This window comes from Fonsecaea erecta, assembly GCF_001651985.1.
Source record: "Fonsecaea erecta strain CBS 125763 chromosome Unknown Scaff2, whole genome shotgun sequence".
NCBI lineage: Eukaryota > Fungi > Ascomycota > Eurotiomycetes > Chaetothyriales > Herpotrichiellaceae > Fonsecaea > Fonsecaea erecta.
The window spans coordinates 2,207,594-2,220,340 of record NW_017387245.1 but is presented as its reverse complement, the minus strand read 5'-3'; the positions used below and the strand labels follow the sequence as shown (position 1 = coordinate 2,220,340).

The 12,747-nt window shown below is 54.6% G+C and overlaps 5 protein-coding genes across 5 annotated transcripts; 4 read left to right on the top strand and 1 right to left on the bottom strand.

Moving 5' to 3' along the window:
* Positions 1-176: 176 nt before the first annotated feature.
* Positions 177-1,568, top strand: AYL99_02559 (hypothetical protein; the record flags this gene model as incomplete). Its single annotated transcript, XM_018834075.1, has 2 exons — positions 177-242; positions 318-1,568. The coding sequence occupies 2 exons, from the start codon at positions 177-179 to the stop codon at positions 1,566-1,568; spliced, it is 1,317 nt and encodes a 438-aa protein (XP_018696699.1).
* Positions 1,569-2,393: 825 nt separating this feature from the next.
* AYL99_02558 (hypothetical protein) lies at positions 2,394-3,181 on the top strand (the record flags this gene model as incomplete). Its single annotated transcript, XM_018834074.1, has 2 exons — positions 2,394-2,742; positions 2,796-3,181. 2 exons carry the CDS (start codon positions 2,394-2,396, stop codon positions 3,179-3,181), a joined length of 735 nt encoding a protein of 244 aa, XP_018696698.1.
* Positions 3,182-4,724: 1,543 nt separating this feature from the next.
* On the bottom strand, positions 4,725-6,038 carry AYL99_02557 (hypothetical protein; the record flags this gene model as incomplete). Its single annotated transcript, XM_018834073.1, has 1 exon — positions 4,725-6,038. One exon carries the CDS (start codon positions 6,036-6,038, stop codon positions 4,725-4,727), a length of 1,314 nt encoding a protein of 437 aa, XP_018696697.1.
* A 570-nt stretch (positions 6,039-6,608) lies between these two features.
* Positions 6,609-9,332, top strand: AYL99_02556 (hypothetical protein; the record flags this gene model as incomplete). The annotated part of the gene is made up of 2 exons (XM_018834072.1): positions 6,609-6,912; positions 6,970-9,332. 2 exons carry the CDS (start codon positions 6,609-6,611, stop codon positions 9,330-9,332), a joined length of 2,667 nt encoding a protein of 888 aa, XP_018696696.1.
* Positions 9,333-10,537: 1,205 nt separating this feature from the next.
* On the top strand, positions 10,538-11,899 carry AYL99_02555 (hypothetical protein; the record flags this gene model as incomplete). Its single annotated transcript, XM_018834071.1, has 1 exon — positions 10,538-11,899. The coding sequence occupies one exon, from the start codon at positions 10,538-10,540 to the stop codon at positions 11,897-11,899; it is 1,362 nt and encodes a 453-aa protein (XP_018696695.1).
* Positions 11,900-12,747: the final 848 nt, after the last annotated feature.

The window sequence follows — 12,747 nt, the reverse complement described above, 5'->3', positions numbered from 1 at the left end:
CGTGTGCTCCTGTTCTCGTTAAGCGAAGATCGCCGCTCTCTCTTTTGTTTGCTCCGTGAACTGTCTCTACTCGAATATCTCTGCCTCCTCGCCATAACACCCAACAACTGTCCATGAGCACACGACTGCCCGACTATTCCACAGTAACTGCGCAAGTGGCCACTCCCAAGCACACAATGCCCGAAGTCGAAGGCGGCGCGGTGCCGAGTCAGAGCAAGGGATCGTGGTCCTCTTTTCTCAAAGTGAGCACATGAAGGTGGCCCACGAGCCGGGGCACCAACGCGGCGCATGCTCCAGAGACTGACAAATGTGCACAGTCGATTGCCTCTTTCAATGGCGACTTGTCCTCGTTGACCGCACCAGCATTCATTCTCTCCACCCAATCTCTGGTCGAATTTTCGGCGTACTGGGCTGAAAACACATCGCTGTTCATTGCACCGACTCAAGAGAAGGATCCAGCAAGACGTGCTCTGCTGGTGTTAAAGTGGCTGCTCAATACCCTCAAACAACAATACTGCTCCCGGTCAGAAAAACTCGGATCTGAGAAGAAGCCACTCAATCCATTCCTAGGCGAGCTGTTCCTGGGGAAATGGGACGACGAATTCGGCGAGACAACGTTGGTGTCGGAGCAAGTCAGTCACCACCCTCCAGTCACAGCCTACTGCATCACAAATGAGAAGCACCGCATACGGCTCCAAGGCTACAACGGCCAGAAAGCCAGTTTTAGTAGAACTATCCAAGTCAAACAGATTGGACATGCTCTCTTGACCCTCCATCCTCCCGACAGCGAGCATGCAGAGACCTACCTCATCACCCTGCCGGCTCTGCATATTGAAAGCCTCATCTACGGAGCACCCTTTGTCGAGCTGAGCAAATTCATACATATTGTCTCAAGCACAGGGTACGTCGCCAAGATCGACTTTACCGGCAAAGGCTGGCTCTCTGGGAAGAAGAACAGTTTCACGGCGTCGTTGTGGCGAGAGGGTGAAGGATCGGAGAAGGATCCCCTGTACACCGCGGACGGGCAATGGTCAGACACATTTACTATTAGAGAGGGCGACAGCAAAAGGGGCAGAGAGATCGAAACCTTCAAATCGTCGAGCGTTAAACTGTCCAAGCTGAACGTCGCATCCATAGAAGAGCAAGATGTTTTTGAGAGCCGCAGAGCATGGTCAAAGGTCGCCCAGAGCATTGAGAAGGGCGAAATGGACGCTGCCTCGCACTACAAGTCCAGAATCGAGAATGCGCAGCGGGCGTTGCGCAAGAAGGAGCAAGAAGAAAAGCGAGATTGGGAGCGGATGTTTTTCGTTCAAGCGGATCCCAAGGATAAATTGGAGAAGACGTTCCAAGACCTGGTGAAGGTGGTGACCAATTTCGGTGTCAATAGCTGGGAAGGCGTTGCGCCGGATAAAACAGCGGGAATATGGAGGTATAGCGAGGAGAAGGCTGCTCAAGCAAAGAAGCCCTTCCACAAGGAGGGACTGTTGGCTCTGGGGGAGAACCCAGACGGAACCTCTGCACCTGTGAGCAGGGTCCCGACGAACCAGAGCTCGAACCCGGCGAACTGAGTCGATGTTTGAAAGGCAGCGAGGGGTGACGGGGAGCGTCAACAGGAGCCCTGGCAGCGGCAGAGCGGGAGAGGCACACTTGTGAACGATCTGGGCTGTATTATTAGCTTTTCTCCTGGGCCATGAACTGGTAACAGGATGTCCATCGAAATGGTTATTCAAGACTTCTGAGGCTCGTCTTCTGCCTCTTCCACGTATTACAGGAATCATCCCACACCACGTGTTCGGCCGAGTAGCTCTGGGCATATCAGTGTCGGGACCAGAATTCGACCGAAAGTCACGGCTGGCACAAGATTGAATCGGCGTCACCAGTACCACCGTTGCCGACCTGCTTGATAAGCTCAGGGGAAACAGGCAGCCGGCAGCAACGTCTTTGGCGACCTCTCGCCGACTGCCGAGTCACCCAATCACTGATACAAACATCCTACAATAGCTGCAGCTTGCTGGCTCATGATCACAGCAGCTACCCTGTGAGAGAAGGTTGGGGCCGGCCACCTAGACATTGTGCAAGGTCACACTGCAACGGGGACAACGATACGAGACTACGCCCCTCGGCTTTGAGCATAAACGAGGGGGAAAATTCAATCCATGAGGAGAATACGCACGGTCCGACATATCATTGGACTGCATGTAAACAACACCACATCGCGAGCTATAAGAAGACTAGGGGGCCTCTCCCCTGCCGTCAGCTCTACCTCGTGCACCGCTACGAGGCTACAGGGAAAGAGCCTACCAGTACTTCAATCAGGAATTCAGGCACACCAAAGGAGATTTCTCAAGCTCGATCCCTCACCCGAGGAGACTGTGCCAACGCGAACCGACAAGATGTCCTCGCCGCCCTATAATGCCCTCACGCTCTACACGGCTGGAACCCCCAATGGCCTGAAACCCACCATGGTGCTCGAGGAACTGGGCCTCAAGTATGACGTCCGCGCCATCAACATCATGACGAACGAACAAAAGGAGCCTTGGTTCCTCGAAATCAACCCCAATGGCCGCATCCCCGCGCTCAAGGATGGTGACTTGCGGGTATTTGAGAGTGGCGCCATCATGCTGTATTTGACCGATCTGTACGACAAGGAGAAGAAGTTCACGTACGAGTACGGGAGCGGGCTTTATTATGAGATGATGAGCTGGTTGATGTTCCAGATGGGTGGCATTGGCCCGATGCAAGGTGCGTTGCGGTCGAGTTACTAACAGCCCTTCAAGCCTGACGAGAGGAAACAGGCCAAGCCAACCACTTCCGCGCCATGGCACCGGTGTATTCTGCCTACGGCATCAAACGCTATCTCGACGAGACCAAGCGCCTGTACGGCGTACTGGAAATCCGCCTGTCCAAGGCCGACTGGCTGGCCGGGGACAAGTACACCATCGCCGACATGGCGAACTACTCCTGGGTCCGCGCGGGAGCATTCTTGGACATCGACATGAACGAGTTCCCGGGCGTGAGCAAGTGGGTGAAGCGCATCGACGAGCGGCCTGCCGTGCAGAAAGCCAGGAAGATCCCGGACACGAACCGCAGTGACGAGGAGCTGGTGAAGATGTTTGCAGGCATGAAGGCTCGTGTGGATGCCTTGAAGGGCACGGACAAGGACGAGCCCTCGAAGATATAAATCAAAGAAACCCAAGATCTATGAACGGGTATGGTGTGTATTACTAGGAGCCTGGATCCACCCGACGACACTGACAGAGCAACGTTACCGTGGGCTTTCCCACCGGCCCAATATGACGCCCGAATTCACACTTCTGCCCAAGCCCAGACTTATCTGCATTGCCCCCGTGCATCCCATCTTTAACAACCATGTACAGAGCGACAGGACTCGCCCTAATCCGCCCCCTTTGATCGGACCGGAAAGAGAGCGCACTGCCTATTGCATATTGTGCCCATGACGAGGGCGTGGACTGAGTGATATCTTCTCTCTGCTACTAACAGCTTGCTATCTAGGGAAACACAGGAATCCCTCGCCAGCCGTTCTAATCCATTCTTTTTTACAGCCGGCTTTCGACGTCGCCCGCATCCGCTGGCCGCGATTCAGAGAGAGAGAGAAAGCGAGAGAGAATTCCCAAGGCCAAAACCGAGGATCGCCGACCGAGGATAGGAGGAGGAGAAGGGGGGTTGAGATGGATGGCGAGTGCCGGCAAGGAAAGACAGGAACGAACACGAGGTCTTGATTGGGGAGGGAAAAAGGGGCTACGGATGCTGCTACTGCTGCTGCTCTCTCTCATTCATTCACTCATTCACTATTACACTGCAACAGATATCGTCCTCCACCACCGTTCGGGCGATGATGGGACGAGTTGCCTTTCCGTGTGGTGTCTCCGGCGTCACAGGTTGGGACAAACACAGCGAGCGAGCGAGCGAGAAACGGATAATTCACAACGTTGCGGCTACGTTGTTGGGGAAGGAGGGGGGGGGGGAGGCGAGACCTCGTACCTGTCTGTCTGTCTATAGGATGGGCCGGGGAAAGGCAGCTTGCTTGCTTGGATGGCTCTGCGTTCTGGAATACCGCCTGGTCCCACTGCTGGGACGGACATGTTGACTCTGAACGACAATCCATGTACTTATATCACTGTACGGGACAACGAGTATGGAGAGGAAACACTTGAGTCGCAGATTGTAACCGTGATATAATTTCCCCTTTGATCGAGCGGGCTCAAATGACTGAAGTCGGAGCCATATACATAGCTATGAACAGCGGGATCTCTCAATCTTAAGCTCTTCCGTTCCTTCTTCTAATAGGCCATATAGGTGGAGGACCCTTCCTGTACATCCATCCGTTGTGTCTCTTCAGCGGACACTTCGGCCGTGTCGTGCGTCCTTCAAGGAATTGCTGCACGTAACCGGTGTCTCCCTTTCTCGGCAACGGGCTTCTTAACACCAGACTCGATGAATCATCTTCGAGGTTCTACATTCGTCCTTCGACTGTGCGTGCCGCGCCATGCCGTCTCCTCCCTCCCATTTTGTTCCCAACTTGGACGGAGATGTCTTGTAATAAGCTAGTTGGCGAGGTGTTTCTTGAAACATGACAGGGTAGGCTGCTGCAGCCTGGGATTTAGTTGAAGAGCAGCTTGGAGCAGAGGAGGAATCATCTTCGTCAATTGGCTGGGCATCATTCTCTTCGTTCTTGGGTCGGAGCGATGTTGCTCCGCCTCTTTTCACACTAGCACCTGCAGCTCTGGGGCAGTTGCGTAGCCCGACGAACGGAACTCCTTTCTCACCAGGATCTCCTGGCGCGCCAGCTGCAGTCTTTCCGCCGTGTCGGTCTTTTCTTCATGCGAGCGCAGGAAGTCAGGATATGTCCTTTCGGCGAAGTCGAGGAACTCCTTGGCTTCACGAGGGTGAGCATGGGTCAGGGATAGCTCGGCCGCGTCTAGTACGGACACAAGCAGGATCCTTCGAACGAATCTATTGGGATTCTTTTGCCATCTTGCGAATTGTTCCAGGAACGACGAATCCTTGAGTTTCTGAAATAACGGATGAGCCGTTGGTGATGTCGGATGGTAGATATGAAGAATAGCAGGGTCGAAAGGAGAATGTTCAATCGTCAAGCTGTAATTCAATACCAAATCGTAAAGGCTTGCTGGTAGACCTCTTTTGCTGCGTTTATTTTGTAAGAGTATTGCCCCGGCTACCTGACGCCAGGACCGTGGCAGTGGTTCGGGAGAAGATTTTCCCTCTGAGAGAACGGATCTACCAGAGTTCAGACGGTACTCGTAAGCCTGCGTATATAGCTGTACAGCTTCCTGCAGCCGTCCACGCCGAGCAGTCTCCTTGATCATCAGGGAGACAAGACGATCTTCGGCGCGCAGGTAAGCAACAGCATCAGGGGCGAAGTCGTCTGTCGGGATAAAGATGAAATTCGCAAAAGAGCGTTCATAGAGAACTTGCAACCATTGCCAGACTTCGCGTTCCAGTCCATCGGCGTACATGACCGAAACCAATGGTTCCATATATTTCTCATTGAGCAATAAGTCTTTCTTCTCAGCGCCGGTCATGGCGTTAAACCAGCGAGCCAACCTCGGTCCCAGCCCTTCATCCTTCGGAGATTTACCTCGCTTCTCACGGCCTTGAAGATACTGCAGGGCGCAGGATTGGACAAGATCTGAGTCGAGAGCTTGCTTCAATAGCGCATCGTCGAAAGTCTTGACGGCGGTCGCAGCGAGGCCGTGGGTTTGAAGGAAAGTAAGCGACTGTTGTTTGAAAAGCGGATGGCCGAGGATAGTGTCTAGGTGGGAGTGGGTGGAATGGGTGACTCGCTGTGCTGGATCAGGGATTGATTCAGAGCCATGCTGGTTGTCGACCGCGGTTGCTGCTGCTTTCGGAGAGGGATGGGTTTCGTCCAGGCGTCGCTGGAAGGCGGATTCCAGGACGTTGAGGAGCTGTTTGGATTCGCGGGGTGACTGGGGAGAAAGAGGAGGGTGGATCGAGGCAAGCAACTTGCGAATGGCGAGGGACGACGTGAGTCTCATGGTTAGACTCACGGTCAGAGCACGGTCATGGTGTGGTCGAGGGTCTAGTGTTTCGAGATTGCTGGAGTAATGAGGTGGAATGAGGTCGCAGCATCATGTCGCCGCCTGATACTTGTGAGGGGAGCCTGAGTTGCCTCACTAACGACCTAGTGCTACCCCTAGGCGGTTAGCTAGCACCCACTGGGCAGCTTAGGCGTGGTGCCTGGAGGCCGTGGTTTGTTCCTGTGCCCAGACGCCACAGTCTTAAGTGGTCAGGCGCTTGGCAAGTCCTCCCCCAGAATCTGTGGCCGCCTTTGCTTTTGCCTTTTTGAAACCAAACAAGCCTCTTGAATGTGTTCCGGCCACAATTCCTGTCTTCATGTCAACATCACTGTGCTTTTAGATCCAACTCACCCACTTGTCACTTGCCTCACCCTGTGACCACCCTTCACCGCGGAGCCGGCTGCTCTTTTAGTAGCTGCGACTTCCACTAATTTACCATTATTGTCTCCCGTCTCCCTTTGCCGACCGCCGTCGAATCCACACCTCCCTTCCATCTTCTCCTTCAACCTACCTTACACCTACACATCAATGGCAGAAGTCCAAAGCCGCGGCAGCGGCCCAAGAGGTCGCGGCGGGTTTCGAGGCGGCAGAGGTGGTTTTCGTGGCACTCGCAATCCTTCGAGATCACAACACAAAGCAGATCACGAGCAAGAGAACGTCCCTCCTGCGTCGCTGGAAGATCAGGGTGAGGTTGGAGAATTGCTCAAAAAGTTTGGCGACAAGGTCCCTCTCCTCAAAGAAATCTGTCCCGGTTGGAGTGATGAAGATTTGGTCTATGCCTTGAATGAAACTGACGGCGACGTCAATGCTGCCGTTGATCGCATCTCAAGTGGTGAGAGAGCTTCCATTCACGTTGACTTGCTTGAAATTGCTAACAATCCTACGTCAGGCACCATCTCTCAGTGGGGTGAAGTCAAGAAGAAACACCCAAAGCCCAAAGATGCTCCTCCCGCTTCAACCGATGCTTCGACTCGGGGTCGTGGCCGTGGCAATTTTGAAGGTCGAGGAAGAGGTCGCGGTGCTGAGCGTGGTGCTCGGGGTGGCCGGGGTGCGAAATCAGTCTCTGCTGCACATACAAATGGTACAAAACCCGCACAGGCGACTGCTGACGGCGTGGAATCGGTCGCTCCAGCAGACGCTGTTGCGGCTGCGGCCACCCTAGAGACTGCGCCAACAAATGGTGATACGACCGCGACAGTGACTGCGACAGAGAGTTGGCCAAATGAGCCTGGGAAGGATTCACTCGCTTCTTTGCAAACCGAAGAACCCAAGCCCGCTTCCGGTGCAGCACCAGCTGCCGCCAAACCCGGCGGATGGGCTGGATTGTTTGCCAAACCAGCCCCTGCTCCAGCTCCCAAGAAGGCTCCCGCGCCCCCTCCGCCTGCTGTTGCACAACCCGAGCAACTGCCAGTTGAGCCTGAGCCGACCATTGAAGATTCCATACCTCCCACTGAGCCAATCGTGCCGCCTCCGATCGAAGCGTTGGACTACAACGAAGAAGGACCAAGTGAGCTGCCATCCGCGCCGCATTCCGACACAGGAAAAGATCTAACACCACCTAAAGATGAACTCACAGAACAGAACCTGGAGAAACTTCCAGACACGTCTCACCCCGTTGAATCCGCTACCGCAGCCAGCACCGTCGCAAGCACCCAAGATCCGCTTGCCGCACCAGAACCCTCGAAGATCCCCGCTCGACCAATGTCAGGATACGCTGCCACTGCGTTGAAAGCCACCGGAGGCACCAGCCGATCTGCTAGCTTCGCGAGAAAGGTTATGGAACAGCAGGAGGCGGTTGTTATGCCCGGCAATCACGCCATCGAAAAGGCAGCCGTACAATTTGGCAAGTTGGGCTTGAACGGACCGGACGACGTTGACGTCGACGAGGACAGAGAGGAGCCTGAGACGCGTACTCAACTTCCAGACGACTCCCCCGCTGCCCCTCGTGCTTCATTGCCTCCGGCTGTGCCCGAAGCGCAGCAAGCGCCCACTGCAGCACCGACTCAACCGCTCGCTGAGGCCTCACCGGCTGCGCAACGACCAGCATCGGGTCTGCCCTCCGTTCCGCAACAGGCTCATGAACCGTCACCGCAGACATCTTCGGCGTACGCGGACCAGTACCGATATGGTCAAGGACAGAAACCGTTCGATCCATTTGGTCAACCACCAACAACCACTCAAGCCCAGTCTCAAGAACCCTTCTCCAACCAAGTCCCAAATCAACCCAGCACGGCTACCTCTCAGCCGGACTATTCTGCTTACTACGGTCGCGATGCTTACAATAATTACTACGGGTATGGTCATGGGCAAGAGGCTCAACGGTCTGGCAGCACGTTTGGTACTTCTGCTCCGGACAGTCAGGGGCAGTATACCACCTCACGTCCTCAACACGGAATGGGTCAACAGGAAGCGCAGGGCAGTGGACCAAATACTCCCGCACCTGGCATTCCTGGTCATCCTACAGCGCAACAACCTTCTGGCCACATGCAACAACAAAACCAGGGTCACGGATATCCCGGTTACGGCTACCCGAATGCATACAACCAACAGTATCCTCAGTATTCTGCCAATTATATTGCATCGATGAATCACCGTTACGGAGCGAACCGTCCCATGTTTGATGATGTTCGACGTCAACAAGAGAACGAATACTATGGCAGTCAATACAACTATGCGCAAAATCACTATGCCAACACGTACAAGTCGAACATGTATGGACAACCTCAGCAGGGTTACTCGTATGAGCACTCGTCGTCTCCGGCCAACGTCAGCGGCTTTGGGCGGGAGGCAGGCTATGGTCGAGCAGGGTCTGCGCAGCCTTCGGAAGCTCAACAGAGTGCTGCAGGCAGCACCGGCTTTGGTGGCATGGCTGACCCCTTCGGACGTTCTACCTCCAGTTTCGGACAGGCTCAAGGCTTGCCTCAACAACATGGCGCTCATTCCGAGGATCCGACCAAGGCATCAGGTCCAAGTCCCTCGATGCAAGGTGGTCGTCCTGGATCTGCCGTCAACAATTTCCCCGGTCAGCAAGGTGGCTTGCCTCCTCCATCGCAACACTCAGGTCAACAGGCCTTCGGCGCCTATCCTCAGTACGGAGGGGGGTTGGGCGCTGGTCACCAGAACACTCATCAGAACACTGGATACGCGGGCTACGCCTCCAACAGTGCGTTCGGTGCATATGCCGGATACAGTGGCGGTGGCGGCGCCGGCGGTGGCCGAGGATGGAACGGCAGCTACAATTCTGGCCATTAGTGCATGGTAAAGTGAAATGACACCAGCCCAGGGCAACATCATCTCTCCTCTATTTTATCTTACGGAGTCGGGAATTCGATTCTTTCTGCGAAAGGAAAATGGGCGAAAAGCACGGACAGAATGTCGAAAAACTGTTATTGCGAGGAGACCATGCACTTGTTGCTGGGTAAGGGGTTTCTGAATGGCCCGGTCTTTTCTTCATTAATTGCAAACTGTACTTGTACACCAAGAATTCTTGCCGACAAAAGGTTGATAGCATTGAAGGATGGATGAAAGTAGCGCTCGGTCTCTGGGAGGAAGCGCATCCCCCGAAATTGTCATCATGGATAGGAAGGGAGCAAAAAGTGATACGTGACAGTACTACTACCAAGGGTGGGCGAGGGGGGTGTTTTACTGCACGGTGGCAGCAACCGCCCCTGAAGGGGCACTGTCGTCTGAGTTGAATGGATCAATGAACTTCCCGACAGAAGAAGAGAATCGTGCATTGTCGTCGCATTCTGTGCCGTCCTTGGTGTGTTGCATGTAACCTTTGTCGACATGGGTCGTTCAGCTATGCCCTCATGCGCCATTATAGTCGGGATCATGTGATCATGTGATCAAGTCGGCACGTAGTTCGGAAGAACTCGGAATTCCGTGTCCGGCTTGGCAGCATTGGCCCATTGGGCATGTTCGTATTCTGTCCTTCTCACACTCACATGCATTGTTCATTTCTCTCACATCTTTGTACAGTACATGCTTGCTCCTATGGGTAGTACGCTGACCAATATCGTCCCTGCATGCTGCTGAGGTCAAACATGACCGGACTATCCGGGCTTGGGAGATTTCCCGACTTGATACTTGATTCGGGCTGAAAGGTATCTGTCTCCTCTGATTGGTTGATCGACAACGTTCCCCAAGACTTGGAACTGGGCGAGTTGAGTTGGCCACGGCATCTCCCAGGTCCAGGCTGGCATGTCAAAAGTCAGTTAACCCTATCAGGCACGGACATCAAGTAAGTCAGCCCAGTTCTTTGCTTCCTTGGTCGTCCAGTCCAGACTGCTGCCTAATGATACCCTGGCTCATCGTGAATTGAGTGGCCTGTACGTGGGTAAGCTGAATTGGTCGTGCTTTGAGCACTCTGGGAGATATATTCCCGAGTCTCCATTATCACCAGGGCAGACTTCATCTCCCGTCAAGAAACCAAGCCATAATATCGTTTTGATGCAATGACAAGCCCGAGCAAACCTCGCCTGGTCATCATCGGCTCCGGGTGGGCAGGCTTCTACCTGGCGGAGAACATCGATCTCAACGCGTATTCCATAACCTTGCTCTCTCCCCGTCGCACGTCGGCGTACACGCCACTGCTCGCCTCTGCGGCAGTCGGTCTATTCAACTTCTACCTGGCCGAAGAGCCGGTGCGCAGCAAATCGCGGTCCGCCCTGCGCTTCATCAAAGCCAATGTGCTCGACGTGAATTTCCAGACCAAGACTTGTCGCTGTGCCCCGGCCTTTGATGACGACCCAGAACTCGCCAAGGACGAATTCGACGTCGAGTACGACTTCCTGCTCCTGGCGCCCGGGTGCATGCCGAACACGTTCGACACTCCCGGCGTGTCCGAGAATGCCATCTTCATCAAGAACGTCTCGGACGCGATGAGAGTGCGCAAGACGCTCTTCGACCTGCTGGAGAAGGCGTCGCTTCCCAACGTCACCCCCGAACGTGCGCGGGAACTCCTCCACGTCGCCATCGTCGGCGGCGGCCCCACCGGCATCGAACTCACCGCCGAACTGGACGACCTGTGTCAGGACGAGCTGCGGCACACCTACCCTCTGGTCGCACAGTACGTGAGCATCTCCGTCTACGACGTTGCGCCGCACATCCTGAGTGCGTACGACAACAAGCTGCACGAATACGCCGCGAGCCAGCTGGAACGGCGCCATATTGACGTGGCGCCCAACACCAAGATCGAGCGAGTCGACGAACAGGCACTGTACATCAAGGACAAGGGCCGAGTGCCCTACGGCATGCTGATTTGGGCCACAGGCAACAAGCACGTCCCGTTATTGGACAAGATCGACGTCAAACTGTCCCAGCGCGGCCTCAAGCGCATCTTGACCGACGGCCACCTCCGGGTGTTCAAGACTGGGGAGACTGGCCAAGTCTACGACAGCGTCTTCGCACTGGGCGATGCCGCCGATGTCGAGGGCGCCTCGCTGCCCACAACCGCCGAAGTCGCGGTGCAGAAGGCACGGTACCTCGTGCAGAACTTCGCCGCCCTGGCCAAATCTCTCGCAGCAGCAAAATCCGCTTCTTCGCCCTCACCTGCAACGTCGGTCCTCTCCTCCACCGACGACGCATTCAGCACGCCCTTCACGTACTCGCAGAAGCAACTGGTGTCGTACATCGGCGCGCACGACGGCGTCATCGCGGGCAAGGGTCCCAACCATGAGGGCTGGACGGGCCGCAGTGCCTGGCTGGCCTGGCGCAGCGGCAGCCTGATGTGGAACCGCAACTGGCGCAGCCGCGTGGTCATTGTTGTCACGTGGGTCCTGAATCGCGTGTGGGGGAAGGAGATCGCAAGGATGTGACGAAACGAGAGAAGAACGGGCATACAGGGAGAGTGCGAAGGAGGAGAAAGGAAAGAGAGACAGAGTCGGGGGGAAAATATAACATTCCTCTGGGGAAACGAGTGGAAACGGAAAACGGGAAAAGGAAGTAAATGGATGGCTCGCTACAAGGAAGTGTTTGGGTTGGTTCTAACGACTATGGATGCATTCTAATAAATGACAATGTACTGTATCAACGGTAATATTCAGGCAGGAGTCTGCAGCAGACCCGAAGGGACGCGTATGGAGAGGGACGAACGTATCTGATATCTTAATGTACCTCGCCTCTCACTCACCCATGATGAAATAAATGGGAAAAAACAAAAAAAAAACAACCAAAGGTCTTTTTGTTTCATTGTTTATTCAAATCTCTGCCTGACATGGTTGTAATCATGTATGTACATACTGCAAGAAAGGGACAAAAAAAGCAAGACAGAGGCAGTTATGTACATAAGTTGAAGGTCTATAGGAGCCATGAACGGACGTGTTCAACCCACAAGGAAGGGAGTCGGATTACTCGTTGGTCCTGCCTACCCACAGGGGTGGTGATAGTGAGTCAAGTATTGTATACACACTGACTAGGAGTACATACAATCAACAGAGCAACAGCAGCAGCAATCCCCGACCATTGCCCCCATCCCACCTCAAAGGAAGGCCCAACTCAAACCTCTTTGAGCCCAGTTCAATCAACCTAAAAAGCACGCCGCAACGCAACTCCGACTCTCCCCGAGTAAATAGCAAGCCTTGCGGCAAGGCCTCTTCCCTGTCCTGGTGGTCCTCCCATCTCTTCCACGATCCAAAAGACATGGTCCAGCCCCTCCCAAATGAGA